The 21,365-nt window shown below is 51.3% G+C and overlaps 1 protein-coding gene across 2 annotated transcripts in view; it reads right to left on the bottom strand.

The window, feature by feature from the left end:
* The window catches only part of HADHA (hydroxyacyl-CoA dehydrogenase trifunctional multienzyme complex subunit alpha), a 541,230-nt gene that overhangs the window by 94,215 nt on the left and 425,650 nt on the right, over positions 1 to 21,365 (bottom strand). For both annotated transcript variants that reach the window (XM_069605578.1, XM_069605577.1), the window contains exon 18: positions 18,450 to 18,564. In XM_069605578.1, coding sequence (XP_069461679.1) covers positions 18,450 to 18,564 — 115 coding nt within the window. The remainder of the gene's footprint in view (positions 1 to 18,449; positions 18,565 to 21,365) is intronic.

The following is a 21,365-nucleotide window of genomic DNA, read 5'->3' on the forward strand; positions in this document are numbered from 1 at the left end:
TAAATAGGAGAGCACGAAAGCTACTTTAGCTTGGTCATTCAGAAAAGTGTCTGGTTTACATATGAAGCGTAGGCGGCATTGATTCATGAACGCTCCAAATTTCGTGGGATCCCCAGAGAAGCGTTCCGGGGGTGCTAAAGGGATGTTGCCTGGAAGCAATACCTGAATGGGTGTGGCTACAGGTGCCATGGCAGGCTGTCCCTGAGGCACTCCACCTGGTAGGGGTGCTAGACCAACTTGAGTCTGCAAGAGCCGTCTTGTCCCTGTTGACTACCAGTTTGAGCCTTAAGGCATTTGTCTTAGAGCGGGCTGCATGCACCTCGGCCCGTAGTTCACCTAACAATAGGGAAAGCTGGTCTACCTCGGAGGTTTCCATCGCTCGGGCAGAGGTATTGAGGATGGCTTCGTGTTCTGTCACACTCACCTGTGTCTGTGCAAGAGCGATGGATAAGCCTCCCTTGACCCAGAGTTCTCACTTCCCGTGTTTTCACACGAAGGGATGCCTGTCAAATACAAGATATACACTCAGACCTGAATTCACCTGATTCCCCTGGGCCCTTCCCTTCTCTTTACTGCGTGCTGTGATGTCCCCTAAGGGCTTACCTTGATCTTTAGTAAGGTGTGCTCTCCATCCTGCATTCGCAAGGGCGTGATTTGCTCCTAAGAATGATGCCAATGTCTGTTGGCCGAGTTCAGATGCCACACGCTGTTATATGCCTTCACAGCGAGGCCGAGTGTTCAAGGAGCCAGTTTCTTCACTGGCTAGAAAGTCTTTTCCACAAGTGAACGTTGCAGAGAATGTCTAGTGTCCCGAATTGTCCGTATTGTCTTTGTTTGCCAAGGTATTTTGTGGGTGTGTAGCGCTGCGTGTAGAAGTCAGCTGCTGGTAGGTAAGCGCAGAGTCTTAAATTCGAGCACGCCTGATAATGTCTCTCCCTTGCAGGAGTGGATTATGCGATATTAGCGCCTCGAGTCCGGGTTCAGCGCTACCGGAGACTTGGTGGTCTGGTAAATTTGCACAGAGGCTTTGGTAAGTATGTACTGCGTTATGAGAGGGAGCACAGTGCAATAGTCTCCGCGTTATTGGGGCGAGCGTTATGACTAATGTCTTTCTTGTGCAGGGGTTTGTGCGCTCTTACAACGGACTTCGATTCCAGCGCTGCGGGAAGATTCAGTGAGTTTGCGCACCGTTATTGACATGCGTGTGCCAACGCTGTTCTTCTTTGTTCTTACAGGTGCCGGTATTGAAGTCCCCTCTTGACCGGAGATAGCTGCGGCATGGAGGAAGCACGGAGTACCTGTGAGCAGAAGCAGAATGAGCCGGAGCAGGTAAGCAGAAGCAGGAGGATCCGGAGCAGGGAAGCTGAAGCTGGCTTATCCAGAGCACGCCAAGTGTGTTGCTGATGCAGCTCACAGTAAGCAACACAAGGAACTGGAAGAATCTTAGGTGTGGCTTATATAGCCAGCCACACCCAAACACTAGAGAGCACTTCCCGTTTGGCAACAGGAAGTGGTAACCAGGAAGTTGCTACAAACACTAGGAAGGAATTAAGAGTAGGTATCTGCTATGGGTTTTTTGTGTGCCTATGCCAGGCCTGCCAAGCCTGCACCCATCTTGCCCCAACTACCTGCCTGGTACCCATGACAGGCCATAGGGGACATGAAAAGCCGATTCATGGCTCTAATGGGGGAAAGTGGGGGAAAGTGGGAACAGTCAGACAAGCTTTGGAGTAGAGCGGGGTATCGAGGAGTTCAGTTGGATTCAAATGCTCATGATGGTGCAGTTTATAATAATTGCAGGGCGCAGGTAGGGGTGGCCATGCGGATTATGTATCCTGTTAAGCCGGATATAAAGCTATATGGCTAAAACTATGAAGTTGGATGATCCTGCTGCACGCATTCTGTTAATTCAGGCGATGTGGAGGACAGAGATGGGAGTAGCGTGGGATAAGAAAGCATTGATGTTTTTTTTTTTTTATTTTTAAATCGCATGCTAAAGAAGGGACTCCCCAAGGAAGTCCAGCACAATATAAATTAAAGAGGTAGGGATGGAGGCCAAGAGTTGGCTAGAAATTCAGGCTCATTGTGCATTTTGTAAAAGGAGTCAGGAAAAGGAAAGTATAGAACAAGCACAAAAGGCAGCGGCCAAGCTGGTTTAGAAAAAGTTAGCGAAATGCTGTTTGGAAGGGGGCAGTGATTCCCAGCGCCATGGAAGAACAGCAGGGGCAAATGGGACAATAACGACATGGTGAATCAGGTATGACCAGGGTGGATGTACGGGTATGCTCCAGGTCCAAGGCAAATGAGAGGGTTTCCAAGGGGTAGGGGAGGATTTTCATGAGGGAGTAGGTTATTTGGCAGGTTCGTAGGAATGGGTCCCTGGTTTAACAGGCCAATGGGAAATAACTATGGCAGGTTATGTGGGATTCAGTATTTGTCGTGCAGAAGGATGGGACATGTGTCACAAGATTGTCGAGGCAGGTCACAGTATTTTAATGTGGGAGCTCAGCAGATACAATCCCAGACTATGCCATATGCCCCAGACTCTGTGCAATCATAGCAGGTAAGGGTAGAACAGAACTTCGCAACTAGGGCTTCACAGACCTTTGGGATCCCACCGACCATGCCAACACAGGCACTGGTACAGACATGGAAAAACAACCTTTGTCCCAAGCAATGGTTACTAATTACACTGGAGCAGGTTTTGGAGGGAATCCTTTTTCGCTTCGCAGTGCTAATATGTACCAAGAGTAGGACAGCTAACAGGGATCTCGGATGTGTCCTGTCCGTTACCACTGATCCGGAACAGGAACCCCAGATCGGTGTGTAGGTAGGTGACCGAACGTTTTCATTCATGGTCGATTCAGGCACCACAAAATCGTGCATCAAGTAAGGAGAGTTCCCCTTGTCTGGCAAAATGATGGACACAGGGATTCTCTGGGGCTATCCTGTCGGATCCTTATACTGAAGATATTTGTATCAAGGTAGGTACACAAAATGCATCTTTTTTTGTTGTATTACAGAGATACCCCAGCAAATCTCTTGTGCCAAGACGTCTTGAGCAAATGTCGATTGCTTTCACGGAGGAAGGTACAGTATGCTCGACTCCAGGTTTGTTTCCGGTAAGAGAAGCCACGCGTTTGCATGCATATTGTAGTGGCAGCACAATAAGGGGGGCAGGGGTACCTGTGCATTCAACTTTGTTTCTTTATGGGGTAAAGGTTTTGATGAGTTGGGTCTCGGGAACTTGACAGCAGACATTGCGGATAGCGACTGAGTTCTTGTTTTGGCCTGTTGTGCCACAGGAGGTAACACCAGGCACCATTGTTAAGATCAAGAAGAACAGGGTGGTTCTCACAGACACTAATGAGGACGGCGGAGAGTGGCGCATAGTTCTGTGCATCGATCCAACCTTGTCGCAAAGGGACGTGTCCGACAGGCAATTGTTCAAAAACACCAGAGACACAGGAGAGAGTTGGTTTTTGAGATTGGGGTGCTTTGCCAGATAGCAATAGAGCAAAGTAAAGTACCACAGTCCATGCTCATCAGTAGAAATACATCGCCACATCGGAAGGAGGATTTGGAAAAGAAGACAGACCATTTATGGACCAGCAATCCTCATGATGTGGCACTACTAAAGAGCGTTTGAGCAGCAAGAACAAAATGTAAACGTGGTGGCAATTACCACAGGTTAAGTAGTACCTCACATCTAGAGATACCTCACTAAGGGATTTAAAAGACCATTATGGCATTGTTAAAGCAAGGCAGAATACAAACTTCTGTGCCCATGTGACAAGGCAATCTACTCTGTGAAGAAAGCAAAGGGGTCCAGTTGGAGGATGGTCCAGGATGTACACCCACTCAATATTGAGGTATAATTTCCATTGGTAAAGAATCCTATAACCATTCACTGTAATAGCCCTACTGGGTCGAACCACTTGAAGGCATAAAATAAGTGGTACTGTATCACAAACTGCAATGTGATACCAATACTGCCGATTTGCTTTTTATTTCAATAATGTCGTACTAACAGACATGATTTCTAGAACAAGTATTATAGGTTTAGTTAGCCCGGCCTGTGCTTGGGGTGCATAGCACACAGGCGAGGCAGCGGCTCCCATGCTGGACTGAAACATCGGATCCATTTAATATGTGCGCAGCCCGTGCACCGTCTAAAACACATGCGTAGAGCAGCCCATATGCCAAGGTCCGATCATGCAAGAGGCAGCTCGAGACAATTTCTCAGCCATTGTGGTTGCCGCTGGTAAGTACATGCTAATTTAACTTTAGTAGGTGTTCGCTTATGTTAGAATTTTTCGTACCGAGGTACAGCGCAACCAAACCAAAAAAGGCACCCTGGCGCTAAAGACTAAAGGTAAATTAAGCAGAGCAGGAAAAGGAGGAGGCTAGAAGAGTAAAGTTTTCAAAGCTTTCCTAAATAGCATATTAATCGGACAGGCCCAAAGGGCAATCGGCAGGGCATTCCATAACATGGCAGCTCTAACCGAGAAAGCGCTGCCTCCCATTCTTGCAGGCTGGACTCTAGGGACAGCTAGAAGGGAGCGGTCAGCCGAACGCAGTACACGAGCAGGAACATAGGGTCGGAATTTCAGCTGCAAAAATTCCGGACCAGCAGCATAGAAAGCCCTATGCACTAGCAAAGGGATTTAAAAGACACCCGCTTAGCCAATGGAAGCCAGTGGAGGCACCCAAGGACAGGTGAGATATGCTCCCGGTATTGGATACCAGTAGCAAGACGACCAGCAGAATTTTGTAGCACCTGCAAGCGATGGATTAGATAATCTGGTTGCGCCAGATACAAAGCATTGCAGTAGTCAATCCTGCTGACAACCAAGGCGAAGACTACTGGGGCACGCAGATGAGGCAGAATATAAAGCAAAACCTTCACAAGTATTTTAAGATGGAAGTGAGCAGCCTGCCAGAACGAACCAATCTGAGAAGCCGATATTTCAACACCAAGAATTTTAACAGTGGGAACCACAACCGGGAAAGTACCCAACGCAGATGGCCAAAGAGTCGGTGGCCAAAGTAAAGGAACAGTATCGACTCCCACAATCAACACCTATGTCTTATCTCTGTTGAGTTATAGTCAGTTTTCACTCATCCAAAATCCCACGGCAGAGAGGCAATCTCGTAGTTGAGGGCATTAGACGGATGGAGCAAGTCAAGCCGGACCAAGATCTGTGTGTCATCAGCATACAAGTAGCATCTAAAGCTGTGGGATCGGATTAGGGCAATCCGAGGCTGAATGTAGTTGTTGAACAATATGGGGGACAGAGCCGAGCCCTGCGGAACCCCACACAGCAAAGCCACCACTGCAGAGAGAAAAGGTTGTAGTAACAGTTGCGGAGACCGGTCAGACAGAAAAGAGCAACCATGGGAGAACAGCACCCAATATGCTGGCAGCTGACAGCCGACTGATCAGGATGGCGTGATCAATAGTTTCAAAAGCGGCTGAGAGATCCAGAAGGATCAAGGCCGCCACTCCACCCTGATCAGCAATAAGCTTGTCGTGGTCGCGAGGTAGACACCTATTGCAACGGCAATGAGTGTCTTTCCAAGGGAATTTGCCATTACACGATGGACAAAATTTAAAGGGTGTCCTCTTCATAGCAGAGGGAGATGGCAGCCAGACCAAAAAGGCAAAGAAGGGGAAAGGAAATGCATTCTTGAAAAAGAATAACCCTGGCTCCCACTCTCTCAAGGGCCTGTCCGGAGGGCCAAAGCCACGCGGTTGACGGATGCCAATCAATACACCAGTCGCCGAGCAGTAGTGGATGTCTTCAGCGTCGGGAGTCTACGAAGTAGTCGAAGAGAAGAAGCGAAGACTAGACGACCATCAGTCATGGGACAAAGTAATTAAGGAGAAATGTAAACTCTTGTGAGCTCTGCATAAGGGGACCAACTAGTTTGACGGAAAACCACCATCTGAGGGACCTCGACACAAGGGATTTTGGGTGCACTACACATCACGTTAGGGATCGTATTACAGTCACGCCCATGTCAACGCCACCTTTCAATCTTTGAAAGAAAGATGCAACACTCTGCAATTACCACTAGATGTCCGACTATATGTATAGCATGTGATTCGAATCAGATCCACAAGCATGTAGTGCTATAGTAGTGGGCTTTTTAAAATTCATTAGACTCAGTCAGGGTTTCGCAAGACGAATGTTAAGTGACTGGTTTTGCAGAGTTTGAGGCCAGAGAACGGGTAAATGAGTAACTACGACCTTAGCAGATGGCCAGATCAGCAAACAAACCGGCCAGGGTTTTTAATGGTCTAGTATCGCAAAGGCAGATGTAATCTATTTTAAGTTCATGGGAGCTTGCAGAAGTGCTCTGGCCATTTGCTTTGACCAACAATAAGATGTGGGGTGAAGTGATGCTCAAGGCCAGAGTTACCAATACACCTGTGTTTCGATTGTTTCAGGATTTGGCCAGAGCCATGAGTGCTGAATTGGTAGTCCAATAAATTAGAATGTTCTGATGTCAGTAGGGAGGGGTGGGTGAGATTGACATTTCAAAGGGAATCCGTTTTCTGCCCTCTCTCATGTCGGCCAAAGTATCCATGCAAACCATGTGTAAATTACATTTAATATTAAGGGTTCTCAGACCAGCTGGGACCTGTAACGAATTATGTTTGTATGTGAATGTATAACGGTATGATGTCATGATCTCCCACAGACTAATCGTAAAAAAAGTTGTGTTCATGAGCGGACGATGGTAGTTAAGATAACAGCTACCAATCAGGATAGGGGAATTGGAGAAAGATACGATTTCTTTGTATTAGTTTTAGCCAATCACGTGTGTGGGGTGTTTTATAATAAAAATTAGGGGAGTGCTTTAACTGTTGCAAAAATGTATATAATGTGTCAACTTATGTGGTTCAATGTGACTCTGGTTAGTTTGACTTTACAGAGTCCACTAGCTCCTCCCCAGACGATTGTACAATAAACCAAGTGTGCACTCGCTTGTTAGGTGGTGGCACCACTTTGGGTTAAGGCGATTAGGGGCCCATCCCTATGCAGGTGATTTAAACAAGTCCTGTTGATTAGTCCTGGTAACAGAAGAGCATTGCTCACGTGGGAGAACATTCCAAAAGCAACATAATATTTAATAATAGCACCAGTGTTAATATTTAATCACTATAAACCCATCTGACCTGCAGAACACTGTCAGGTCATACGCAAATGATAACTTTGCATACTGTGAGGAACCCGTCGGCGTCGTCACTTCTTTTTCCCCTGGGATCCTCCTCTCACGTGGCGAGGGAAATGCCATCGCTTTAGGATCCTGACCCTGGGGGTGGATATGTGAGGGAGGATCACCTGGGTGGCGGGAACTTTGGGAGAGGACGCCCTTAAGTGAGATATGGTATCCACTTTCCCTTTTCACACTGAACCCTCAATCCCTAAAGCCTTTTTAGGCTGTCTTTTAGGCTGTCAGCCCTTTACCTTTTCTTCCCTCCGAACTGTCCCCTACTGCAACAGTAAGGAATGTTTTGTCCGCTCTTGTATGGTCTCAATCCCCCACAGATACCCAGTAGTGCGACCTTGGGTTCCAGCTGAACCGGAGTTTACAGGACCACATTAATTTCGTGAAAACACTTACACCAGAATTTGTGTACGACCGCACATTCCCACAACATATGGTAAAAGGTGCTGGGCATACTATGGCATTTTGGACAGTCAGCATCTTCCACCATCCCCCACTTGGCCATCGCCGCCCGGGAATGATAGACCTGGTGCAGTATCTTCTATAATATGAGCCTCAATTTGGCGTCTATGCCTATTTTGCATGGGAACATCAGTACCTCCACCCACTCCTCCGACTCCAGGGGGCCTACCAGTCTCTCCAACCTCTCCCGCAGTCAGGTTAAGTCCCGGGCCCCAAATGCAGTGATCACTTGGTACAGTGTTGATGTTGGTTGTACCAGGATCCTCGTGTGAAGGACATTCACCTCGAAGGGGGAGCTTTTGGGGATGTCTGAGAGCACGGGAAATTGGGCGCATAGGGCTTGTGTTAGTTCTATGCGTCTGTAAATAATGTCTCCCGGAGGAAGACCAAACTCCTCACGTAATGCCTCGAACGGCTTCAGGTGTTTGTCCTCTAAGACCTTGATAAGGGTCAGTATCCCTCGGTCCTCCCAGCTAGGAAAGTTGCCCATTGTCCCAAATGGATTTGTACATTGTCGGCCGCCACCCCCACCCAATGTGATGGAGCGTCTCGTCCCACGACTGTATTTGCTGCATCATCCCTGGGAGGTCAGCCACTGCAGTGCCTGTACTGTATAGGAGCCGGAGGGGTGTTCTCTCGCCCATGTGTCTGATCTCGTTCATGATATGTGGGAGCACAGGGTCTGCATGGGGCCAGTCTTTCAGGACGCCCAGCTGTGATGCCCAGTAGTAAGCCCTGAGACAGGGTATCCCCAAACCCCCTTCCCAAACTGACCGCTGCAGCGTGGACAGGGCAATGCGGGGTTGCTTGCAGCCCCATAGGAGTTTCCAGAGGGTAGGGTCTATGTTAGAGAAGGTCGTGCATGAGACGTGAATAGGAGCATTCTGTAGGACAAAGGAATCTTGGGAGGACGAGCATTTTGAAGAGGGAGGCCCTCCCCAGCAAGCCTGCAAGAGGGAGGGATTACCAGTGGGTGACATCTGCTTCAAGCCTGCTCACCACGGGATGGAGATTAAGCTGGAGAAAATCATCAGGGTTGGGGGTCACCCGGATGTCGAGGTAGACAAAACTCTGGATGGAGACAGTAAGGCCAGTGCTGCGGGATCACGCCGGCCCCACCCTGAAGCGGAAAAAAGATTGTCTTGTGCTTGTTGACTTTAAGCCCACAAAACTCATGATATTCGGAGAGGATTCCGGTGACCTCAGGGCACGTGACTCCAGGGTTACTAATGTAGATTAGCAGGTCGGTCGTCCGCATAGTGAAACCCGATCCAATCCTCCCCAAGGCCACACAAACTCAGACCACCCGGGGGATGTCCTGAGCCAATTTGTGAGGGGCTCTTTGGCTGGTATGAATAGGAGGGGGGAGAAGTAGCATCCCTGCCTGGTTCCCCTGCCCAGTGGCAAGGGTCTGGAGGAGATCCCATTCACCCGCACCACCGCTTCGGGGGCAGTGTATAGCATCGTAACCCACAACATGAAGTTGGGCCCAATTCCCATGATGTTCCACAAGGCAGTCCACCAGACAATCGAAAGCTTTTTCGAAGTTCAGTGCGAGTAGAGCAAGAGGCTCCTTGAGGTTGGAGGCTTGGCTAATTGCAAAGTGAACCCTACGCATATTCATCCTAGTGGACGTAGCTGACATGAACCCACATTGGTCCGGGTGGAGTAAACAGCGAATGACCCCCAGCATTCTGTTGGCCAGGACCCAGGCTACGATTTTGGCCTTCCCATAGATGAGCGAGATAGGTCTATACAAAGAGCAGAGGTCCAGGGGCTTCCTGGGTTTGGGAATTACGATGGTGGCCTGCCAGAGGTCGTGTGGGAGCATTCCATCTGTGTGAGAGCGCAGCAGCATGCAGTGCATATGTCCCAACACTGAGTCGCCCATTCGCCTCCAGGTTTCCGCTGGGAAGCCATTCGGACCTGGGGTTTTCCTGGACTGAAGCTGGGACAGAGCTGTGGCAACCTCCTCTTCCATGATCTCCATTTCCATCTTTTCGGTCTGGGCTTTCCTTCTTTAGGTAGGGAAATCCCACATAGGCATAGGCAAAGTTAGGCCTTACACCATCCTGCATTTTAAGTTAAATAAAACGCTTGAGAACAAATTTGAATCAGTTGTCTGTGGCAAATCTATGATGCCATCATAAAACCATTTAATGTTTAGACAGTTCTGATATATTGCAAAGTGAAATAATACCACCAGACAATTTAGCTTTGACAGCTATGGGTTGGATACATTTCTTAGCATAAAAAGTCAAATGTATATTTATTTACATGCAGTTTAGAAAATCCAGGGTAAGTGGTTACTGATTATTATGCGCTTATACACAAGTGTTTCAAAGTGCAACCATGCAAGGGAGGGGAAGACAAGGAATAAAGGAAACATCTTACTGGGCATGGTACATTCATATTATGACGGTGAACAGAAAGGGAAGTGCGTGGGAGGGAAGGTAATTGGGACCAAGTGCGCCCAGTCCCGTCAGAACATAGGTTAAGGGCAGATAGATACCACTCATGGGTCATAACCGACGCGCAGTAGTGCTGCACCAAGTGCAAGGCCCAGGGGCAAGTGCAGGAGACTTGCGAGGAGAGCTTGGGACCTTGCGGCTCAGAAAGGTACACCATGCTGCCAGTCAGTGAAGTAGCGGAGTGAGAGCAAGAGAGCAGAAAGAGGTGGTTACCAGGGGAGCGGGAAAGAGAAAGAGTAAACGAAGAGGAAGGTCTTGATGAATTTCCGGAAATGAAGGAGATCTGGTTCAAGACGGAGAGAGGCAGGGAGGCTGGTCCAGAGGGAGGCACCTGCAGTGGATAGGGATCTCCCAACCCCCACCCTCCCTCCCTCCGAACCCACAGAGTTGGATGAAGTCGAGCAGAGGGGTCGGGAAGGTGAGTATTTAGGAAGAGAATGTTGCAGATCGAGAGGGCTCATGCCCCAGAAAGCCGTGTGGCCAATGCAAAGGGTCTTGAACTTAATCCTTGCAGCCACAGCAGCCAGTGAAGGGATTTCAGCACCAGAGATATGCAGTCCCTGGCTTGATGCCAAGGATAAGTCTTGCGGTTCTGTTCTTGATGAGTTGAAGAGGACGGAGGGTGGAAGAGGGAAGGCTGAGAAAGAGGCTGTTGCAGTAGTCCAGCCTAAAGAGGACCAGGCTTCTGGCGGAAGGTGAGAAAAGGTAGAATACCCATGAGAAGATGCAGTTGGTAGTGGCCCTTTTTAGAGATGTCCACGATGTGTGATGAGTAGAGCGTGGAGTCGAAGATGGCCCCCAGATTTTCTGCCTCGTTGGTAGGTGAAGGCACAGGGCCAAGGGAGGCCGGTCAGAGTAAGAAGGAAGGCAGGAGCAGGGGTCCTGATGAGCACAATCTGTCTTGCTGGCATTGAGGCTGAGGCTGTTTGCAGTACACCACGACTGAATTGCAGACAGTCAGGTATGAGTGAGGAAGAGGATGAGGCCGAGGGTAGCCTGAAGGAGAATGTTGGAGGTGAGGTGGCAATCATATGCGGCGGGGGATGAGGGGGACATTGAAAAACCAGTGGGACCACGCAGAGAGTGATAGGGGAGGAACAAGTTACTTACCTGTAACTGTTGTTCTCCAGCATGGGTCTGGCATGGATTCACATGCTCATGAATATTCCCCGTCGTCAGGCTGGGAATCCTCGGTAAAGAAAAAACCAGTATCAGTTTCGTTTCTGATCTGTCTTTCGTAGTAGTAACCAATCACTGATCTCTGCGTCATACTGACCACAGCCAATGACTGCCCTCTACCTAAGCCTCGCCTCTGGCAGTCATCTTCAGATTTGGTAGCACGTGAAGTGGCAGTATGACCAAGTGAAGAGCGGCAGAGGGGCAGGCGGGAGGGTTCGCATGTGAATCCATGCCAGACCCATGCTGGAGAACAACAGTTACAGGTAAGTAACTTGTTCCTTCTCCAGCATGGGGTCTGGCATGGATTCACATGCTCATGAATAAAGAATACATAGCAGTACACATGCACAACCACGGGAGGTGGCAAAGGCTCAACATTAAGCATTACATCAAACTCAACATTAAGCAAATCTTACCTCCTCACCAGGCTCACCTTAGGCGAACAGGTTGCGCAGCACTGCTTGGCCGACCCTGGACTCCTCCCTGGAATCCCGATCGACGCAGTAAAATTTTGTGAAGGTGTGCGTCGACCTCCACGTAGCAGCCCTGCAGATGTCCAGCAAGGGCACACCAGATAGGAACGCCATGGTAGCTGCGATCGCTCTGGTGGAATGGGCTCTCGGACGGCCAGGCAGCGGTCGGTTTGCCAACCGATGACAGTACATGATACAGCCGGAGAGCCATCTGGAAATGGAAGCCTTTGAGAGAGCCTTCCCCTGATTGACAGGTCCAAAGTTCACAAAGAGTTGTGACGTCTTCCGAAAACTCTTCGTGCGGTCCACGTAGAACTTCAGCGCTCTAGCCACATCCAGCGAGTGCAAAGTCCTTTCAGCCGGCGACGAAGGCGACGGGAAGAAAACAGGCAACACCAAGGGTTCGTTGAGGTGGATGTCCGACGGCACCTTAGGCATGAAGGAGGGGTGCGTCCTGAGCACTACCCTCGTGTCGTGAAAAGTCAAGTACGGGGCCTTGCAGGAAAGGGCCTGGATCTCTCCCACCCGTCGTGCGGAGGTGATGGCCACAAGAAACGCTGTTTTCCACGACAAGAACTTCAACGGAGCCGAGTGCAGAGGCTCGAAGGGAGGTCCCATGAGCTTGGTCAGCACCACGTTGAGCTCCCACGCCGGGGCCGGAGCCTTCACCGGCGGGAACGATCTGAACAGTCCCTTCATGAACTCTTTCACCAGACGATGAGACCACAAAGACGTCCGCCCCGTGGTTCTGGTGTATCGGGAGATCGCAGCAAGATGAATCTTGATTGACGCGTGCGCCAGTCCAGCTTTGGCCAGCGTCAGTAGGTACGGCAGTACTTGGGGAGCCGTAATCCGCAGAGGGTTAATCTTCTGTGCGTGGCACCAGACAGAGAACCTCTTCCATTTGTGTCCGTAGCATTTAAGAGTTGAGGACGCCCTGGCCTTTGCAAGAACCTCTCTGCAGTTGGCCGGTATGTCATATCCTCCAAACTCTAACGCTGCAGGAGCCAGGCCTGCAAGTTCAGCGACTTTGGGTCGTGATGGAGGATGGCGCCTCCTTCCCTGGAGAGCAGATCCACGTCCACTGGCAGCTTGATTGATGGGGACGCTGACAAGTCCAGAAGGTCCGGGAACCATATCTGCCTCGGCCACGCAGGTGCGAGGATCATCCTGCACCGTGACCTCTTGAGCTGGTTGATGAGCCGGATCAGCAATGGCAATGGAGGGAACGCGTATAGAAACAGGCCCTCCCAGGGGAACGAGAAAGCATCGCCCATGCTCCTCGGCTGGGGAAACCTGCTGGCGAACCTCCGGCACTTGGAGTTCGTCGCCGTCGCGAACAGATCGATCTGGGGTGTGCCCCACTGTCGGAAGAGGCGGTCCACTAGATCCTGTTGTAGTTCCCACTCGTGGCACGAGCGCAGCTCCCTGCTGAGTGAGTCGGCGATGGTGTTTTTTATCCCTGCCAGATGAAACGGCACCAGAAACATCCTTTGGGCGACGGCCCAATGCCACAGATCCTGCGCCTCCCTGGACAGGGCTGGGGACCTGGTTCCGCCCTGTTTCCTGATGTAGAACATGGTGGTGGTGTTGTCGGTGAAGATCCTCACCACCTTGCCCTTGAGGGACGGAAGAAAGGACTCGAGGGCCCAAAACACTGCATGGAGCTCCAGGACGTTGATATGGAGGGACTTCTCCGTCGGGAGCCAAAGGCCTCTCGCGTGCAGATTTTCGGTGTGCGCTCCCCACCCTTCCAGGGAGGCATCCGTGGTCACTGTCTCCTGGTGGCCGGGGGTATGGAAGTCCATGCCCGCCGTCAGATGTGCGCGGGTGCCCCACCACCGGATCGCTCGTCGGAAACTCTCGTCGAGTGTGATCCTCTCCTCGAAGCTGCCCGTCTGGATCCAGCGCGCGTCCAGGAACTCCTGCAACAGGCGCATCCGGAGCCTGCACAGGGGGATGAGGTAAATGCAAGAAGACATCATTCCGAGGAGGGACTTGATGGACCTCATTCTGGCCGTGTCTGCAACCAGCATCCGCTGCACCTTGCCCAGAATGGCCCTCGTCCTTTCCTCCGACGGAGAGGCCAGAAGCGACACTGTGTCAAGCTTCGCTCCCAGAAACAGTGCTTCTTGCGCGGGCACCAGGTGGGACTTGGCGTAGTTTATGGAGAATCCCAGGTCCGTGAGAAGTTGGACGGTCCTTGCCGTGTGCTCCACGGCGAGCTCCCTCGTCTTGGCTCGGATGAGCCAGTCGTCCAGGTAGGGGTAGACGTGGATCCCCTCTCGGCGCAGCTGCGCCGCCACCGGTGCGAGGCACTTGGTGAACACCCTGGGTGCCGACCTTAGTCCGAAGGGAAGGGCTCTGAACTGATAGTGACGCCCTTGGACCACGAACCTGAGAAACTTTCGGTGTCTCTTTAGGATGGGAATATGGAAGTAGGCATCCTCCAAATCCAACGACGACAGGAAATAGCCCTCCTCCAGCTGACCCAGGACGTGTTGGAGGCTGACCATCTGGAACTTCTGTGCCTTGATGAATTTGTTCAGTCGTAGGTCCAGGATGGGACGCCATCCTCCTGTCTTCTTCACGAGGAAGTATCTTGAGTAAACTCCGGAGCCCCGAAGCCTCTTTGGGACGAGTTCGATGACGCCCTTCCTGAGCATCGCCTTTACCTCCAAGAGAAGTTGAGGGACATGATGTTCTTTCCTGGCCACAGGGGGGACGCGCGGGCACCTTTTTTGAAACTCGAGTGCGTGACCCTGGGCTAGGGCGTCCAGCACCCAACGGTCGGTGGATATGGACTCCCACACGCTGATGAAGCTCGCCAGCCGGCCTCCCACCGGGGTGCTTCGGTGGGGGCCCGACCCCACGGCCGGTTCAGTCCTGCTTCGACGAGGCTTTGCCGCCTTGACCTCCTTGGCGACGACGGCGGGGTCCGCCCGACTTGCCTCGTCCCCTGTAAGCTTCCTGCGACGATGAACGGGCCGCTTGACGGTAGGTGGAAAATCCGCCGCCGGAACCTTTGGAGGCACCCTGTTAGCCTCCGCCGCTCCGAAGGGGCGGCCGCCGTTGCTGGAGAACCCCAAGAGCCCGGGCCGTCTCCGTGTCTGCTTTGATGGCTTGAAGGGAATCGTCCACTGTTTTCCCAAACAGGTTGTTTCCATCGAACGGCATGTCCAAGACTCTGGTCTGCACGTCTTGACGGAAGTCAGTAGCCTTGAGCCATCCACGCCGCCTAAGGCACACGCCGCTGCCCAACTGGCGGAATCCAGTGTCAGCGATGTCCGTCGCAATCGTAATGGCGTGGTCCGACGCCACCTCTCCTTCCTGCAAGATCTCTAGGGCAAGATCTCTAGGGCATCCGCCCTCTTGTCGTCCGGTAGGAAGTCCAGCAGGGGGGCCAGTTTGTACCACAGCTCCCTGTCGTAGCGGGCTACGATAGCCAAGGCGTTGGCCGCCTTAATCGTCGTCGCTGCAGACGAGATGACCCTGTGTCCCATCATATCCAATTTCTTTCCCTCGACGTCCGGCGGGGAAGTCGACGTCGAGGCCGCACCACCCCCCCCCCCGCTTTCTCTTCCTTGCCGCCGAGGAGACGACGGAGTCCGGGGTCGGCTGTGCCCGGAGGCACAAGGGGGCCGCGTCCGGGACCCGGTACTTCTCGTACCGATCCCTTCTAGCCGGCGTCGTGGATGGGTTCTTGAGGAGGGCGAGGCCCTCATCCCAAATATCGTCCAGTAGAGGCACGGAGAGGACCGTCTTCCTCTTGGCCTCGCGCTGTTGATAAAGGAAACCTTCCTTCTTCTCTTCCGGGCAGAGCTCGAAGAGCTCGGATGCCCTGGCGATCATGAAGTGAAACGATCCAATCTCGTCGGGCGGGGAAGCCCGGGTGGGAGGTGACGACGGCAGATCCTCGTCGTAAACCTCGTCGTCCGTACCCGTCGCGGCCGTGTCAGTCCCCGTATCATCCCCACGAGTCGTGGACGGGGAGGAGGGCTGAACAGGGCGCAATGGCTGAAAAGGAGGTGGAGGACGAATCCTTCTTCTCTTAGGGGGAGGGCTCCCAGAAGGGGCTGGCTCCGGGTGCCCCGTCGGGAGCGGTTCCTCCGCTGGTGGTAACGGCAGTCTCGTCCTTATCTCCGAGCATAAGGACTGTATAGCCAACAAAATGGCTGCCGAGTTGTCTTGCGGCGCTGGTTGAGGGGAGTCCGACGGGCGGTCAGGGGCCCCGTCGGCACCCTCGACGTTATCGTCGTCTCCTACGTCGGGATCCCTCCCGACGGGCTGGTCTTCTTCCACGCCAACGCCGTGGCTTAAGACCTCGATCAGCTCTTCCTCAGAGGTTGAGGCCGAATCCACGACGACCTCCTGCCCCCCCTTTTTCTTCTCCGTCAGAGGTTTCACGGGGGTCCTGTCGATGGGCATAAAAGAGGAGTCCCTCCGCGGTGGCAGGGAGACTGAGCCCCGAGGTCGCAACCACTGGTGTAGCCTCCACAGGCTGAGCCAGGGCCGCCGCGACTGTCTCGATAGAGGCCTTGGCCGGATGGATTAAGGCTTTCACCACCTTAGGTGCGCTCACCGCCTTCTCCTTGGGGGGAGGGACACTGCCTCGCTCTCCCTCCGATGGGGCCTTCGAGCTCGACCGGGGCCTCTCCAGGAGCTTCGCCGGGTGCTCGGCCTTCCTCTTACCCGAACCAGAGCGTTGGCTCGTGGTAGATGGTGCCGGGGAGGATGCGCCCTGCCTGGCGCCCGTAGAGCCCGACCGTTCGGCGCTCCCGGTGCCAGCGGACTCGCAGTGCTTGGCCTTGTGTTGGACCCCCGTCGCCAGGGCGTCCTCAAAGGTCTTAGAAGACCGCTGGTATTTCTTCTTCTTCTTCTCCTCGCCTGACGGGCTCTTCCCTTCCAGCCAGTTGGCGAGATGTTGATGGCGGTCCTTCATGGTCCGCTCCGACATATTGCCGCAAAACGCACAGTCCTTCTCCACGTGCGTCTTGTCCTCATGTAGGCAGTAAAGACAAAAGGAGTGTTCGTCCTCCTTAAAGACATTCTGAAGCTGGCATCCAGGCCAGACCCTGAACAGCTTTCCGGGCGTCGAGCGTCCCTTCTCCTGGGCCATGTCCGAGATGGGTCTGAGAAACTTCTGGAGTCCTCCAAAAGCGTGGCTCAACGAAATCTTCACCCTTGAGGGGCGTAGACGAATCCGACACGGGTCCCCGTTGATCGGATGAAGAAACGGTGGAGCTTGAGGCTCTTTTTGACCGAAAAATTGAAGTTTTTGAGAAAAAACGTGAAAAAATAGCACTAATGCTCGAGAGCAATAGCACGAGGATCCCAACACTTGAACGTGCGGTAAAAATCTGAAGATGGCTGCCAGAGGCGGGGCTTAGGTAGAGGGCAGTCATTGGCTGTGGTCAGTATGACGCAGAGATCAGTGATTGGTTACTACTACGAAAGAGATCAGAAACGAAACTGATACTGGTTTTTTCTTTACCGAGGATTCCCAGCCTGACGACGGGGAATATTCATGAGCATGTGAATCCATGCCAGACCCCATGCTGGAGAAGAGGAAGTACCCCAATTTCACCTGGGATGGGCGGTCAGAGAGAAAGGAGGTTAGCCACACCAGGGCCTGATCAGTGATGCCTAGGGTATCACGAAGATGTGTGATCAGGGTGTTGTGGTTAACTGTGTCGAAGGTAGAGGAGAGGTCGAGTAGAATGAGGACAGAGGGCGAATTAGAATCAAGATTTGAGAGCAGACCTTCACGGGTGTTCAGAAGAACAGTTTCCGTGCCTCTGGTGGTCATGGAAGCAATCAACAGATTCAGTGCGGAAGGTAAGCTGAGAAATATCCAACTTCTCCAGGAGTTTGGCCAGCAAATTAGTGCTAGAGATCAGGCTATAGTTTGTCGGAATGGAAAGGTCAGCAGAAAGTTTGTTGAAGAGAGGGTGCAGAAAGGAGCGCTTAAGAGCAGTGGCGAAAAACTCCAGTGGCGAAGGAGAGGCTAGAAAGGTCGGCCAAAGTTGGGGCAAGAGAGTCAATGTTGTCCACGATGGTTTTGGAGGGGCAGAGGTCCACCTGTTTGGAGGAGGCTTTCATAGACCGGACTGGTCTAGTGACCTCTTCAGGTGTGACAGGGGAGAGGGAAGAGAAGGGGAGCATTAAGGGGTGGTAATGGGCAGTACAAGAGATGTTGGTGATTGAGGTGGTGAGGAAGAGAGAGAGGATATGATATCCTGTGTTTTTGAGGTGGAGTGTAGCCAGGGCAAAGCAAAAGGCCTGCGTGGGTGCAATTGTGGGGGAGGCTGCGCTAGGGTTGGCAAGTTCATTGCAGACTGAAAAGAGTGGCAGAGTTAATGGATGCCACAGAGATGCAGGCTTGAATCAAGACTCTTCATGTACCAGATGCAGAGTCTATACTGCCTTTGAAGGAAGCGGCAGGCAGTTTGTCAGATTGATGGTTACATTCGGGAGCATAGGCAAAGGAACATTAAAAAAAAAAAAAACTTGAATACATTCTTTCTTCTTCAGTTTTCTCACTCATACAACTCAATCTCAAACTTATTTTCAGAGTGCATAGTCACTATTTCACTAAATTAGCTTTCATAGCTCAATGACTTACACATCAGAGGTGGGCTTCAGTTTAAACCGCTCCAGGATCTCGTCTGCACCAGAGTTCAAAGTCTTGCCCTTGACACCCTGCTGGTATACATAAAATCCTTTCCCCGATTTGCGACCTAGTAACCGGGAAAAAATAAATAACTTAATGGGACAAGCAACAGCTGTAGGACCATTATGTAGATTTGAGCTACATAGTAAACATATGGGTCAACCCAAAATCCACCATTCTATCCCAAAAGATGACCACAGGATCCGTTACAGACTTTCCTAGTAAAGGTTTACATTCTACTGCAACCTACATACAATATTGCACGTCCAAATGGGAAAAGGTTAATAGTGGTCTATATAAAGCACTTAATCTAGCAGGGAAAAGGCAATTGTTACCTGCAACTCCAGTGCTCCAGCATTGGTATCATTCAGAGGTTCACATGCTTTGAATATATTCTGTGTCGTCCGGCATGACATCCCAAGTAAAATCCCTTAGCCCCATCCCTCCCCTATTAGTATGCGTTAGGAAAGATTTTCTTTTTGCTGCTCGCCCCGCTTAGACCTTCTGGGACACCCTTTCTTTATTGCTAGTTTTGAACCTTGTCCAGAAATCTTGCTTTACTTCCCTTGCCTGTTTTGCTCACTCTTCGGGGAAACTGACTTGTCCCATGACTCTTGACAGAGACCTAGTCTCCCAGTACTAATTCTTGTATTTTTACAATGGCATACATTACCTTACAGTGAAGTGCAGTTATAATACTTTGCATCCTTATAACGTTTTATAGAATGTTCTGGGGGTACTTTGACAATGTGGATAAGACAAGCTGGTAGCAGCAATGATATACCAAAGGTGCTAGCACCCTGAGATGTCCATGCCACAGGTTTTGTAGCTTGTTCTATGGCCTTCATATGTTAGCAAAGGCCTTCTTTTGCAACCCCTTTCCGGGGAAAGCTGTGGCTTTCACAGGCTAGGGGGCAGTTACTGTTTGTTGCTGGAGGAAGGGGCTTGACATGTTTAGTCCCAATCCACATCCCAGGTGCCTGAATGTCTGTTGCAGGGTATTATGGAGTTTTACTGAAGTGCACCTGTGGTAAGACGTCAAAAGACTCACCCTTAGATGTACAGGGCGCCAACTCTTCCGTTTGGCCTGAACTACCCAAAAATGTTGCTATCTATGGCCGAGCAGCCAGGCTTAGTCTAGGAGTGTGAAGAGCTGTAGTTGAGTACAAAGACCTTTGAGTACATTTATAGTCAAAGGAAACACACAAAGTAGCTATATAAAAGAACAAGTTACTTTCTTACTGGTAAAGTTCTTTCGATGGGATGGTCTGACGACGTATTCCATATCTATGACAGGTAATCACCACAGCTGTGCTGCTTCGGAAACTTTTTTCGGCGTCTGCGTCCCGCGTCGATGACGTCGATGCGCCGTCGTCGAGGACCTCCTCTGACGTCCGTCGTCATCCGATGTGATAAGTAGGTTGTAGTTTTTTCCCCCAGAACGTGTGACATTAGTCTGCCAGTCAGACACAAAGCCTTGCGGAACGTAAGCTGCAATCGCAAAAGAAATTCTGCAGCGGGGAAGGTAGGGAGGGAGCGATATGGAATAAGTCGTCGGACCATCCCATTGAAAGAACGTTACCAGGTAAGAAAGTAACTTGTTCTTCGAGGGGATTGGGTCCTCCCGACGTATTCCATATCTATGGCAGACTCCCAAAGCAGTACCAGAGCAAGGAGGAGGGAAAGAATTTAGATTCCAAATTTAGAATTGCCAATCAAATCGCAGAGCAAAGGACCGCCTTGCCAAAGGCCATACAAATGTATGTACTGAAGCCCAGGTGGCTGCATCACAGATGTTGCGAATAGGAACACCCCTCTGCAGGGCAGTAGATGCAGCCATACCCCTGGTAGAATGGGCCCGCAAGCCAGCCGGTGGGTCTTTACCCGCCAAGCGGTAACACTCTGAGATGGCCAAAATAATCCAGCGAGACAAAGTCTGTTTCGTCACAGCTTGTCCCAAACGCTTTCCAGCGTAACCAATAAAGAGTTGATCGTCCACTCTGACCCGGGACATGCGTGAAACATAAAAGCTTAAAGCTCTCCTAGGATCAAGCCTATGGAGCCTCTCCTCTTCCTTACCTGGATGTGGAGGAGGATAGAACGCCGGAAGAACAACCTTCTGCCTCAAATGAAATTCCAAAACCACCTTCGGAATAGAAGGACGAACTCCAAGGACAACCCTGTCCTTGTGAAATACAGTGAAGGGTGGCTTAACTGAAAGTGCCTGTAACTCACTCACTCTGCGAGCGGAAGTAACCGCAACTAAAAACAGTTTTCAGAGTTAACAGCCACAAAGGGCAAGAATGTAAAGGCTCAAACGGAGCACCCATAAGAAATTTAAGAACAAGGTTTAAATCCCAATCGGGCACCAGGAAAGGTGACGGAGGGAACACATTAGTGAGCCCTTTCAAAACTGTGAAATGAAAGGGATTTTAAAGTAGGAACACTCTTCAGACGAGCGCTTAAAGATGGACAGCGCCGCCAGGTAACCTTTAATTGTACCCACTTGCAAGCCCCTGTGGGCCAAAGAAAGTAAAAAGGACAGAACCATGGGGATGTCACATGCAAAAGGATCCACATTCTGAACTCTGTACCGTTGCCGTTGGCTTAAGTTCTGCGACTGGTGCAGAGACTTAGTTGCTGGCCGTCAGGCCGAGAGCAACACCTCCATCACGTCTTCAGGGCGGTCCCAATCCTTATACCTCAACCTTTCAGAAGCCAAGCGTGAAGGTAGAGGGATCTGACCTCTGGATGGAGAACCTGACCCCTCCCTCCCGTGAGAGCAGATCCTCTCGGTAGGGAAGACGACGTGGAGGACAGATGGACAAGTCAAGAAGGTCCGGGTACCACGTCCTCCGAGCCCACGCC

The sequence above is a fragment of the Ambystoma mexicanum genome, chromosome 4p (genome assembly GCF_040938575.1).
Source record: "Ambystoma mexicanum isolate Mex_15411 chromosome 4p, UKY_AmexF1_1, whole genome shotgun sequence".
Taxonomy (NCBI): Eukaryota; Metazoa; Chordata; class Amphibia; order Caudata; family Ambystomatidae; genus Ambystoma; species Ambystoma mexicanum.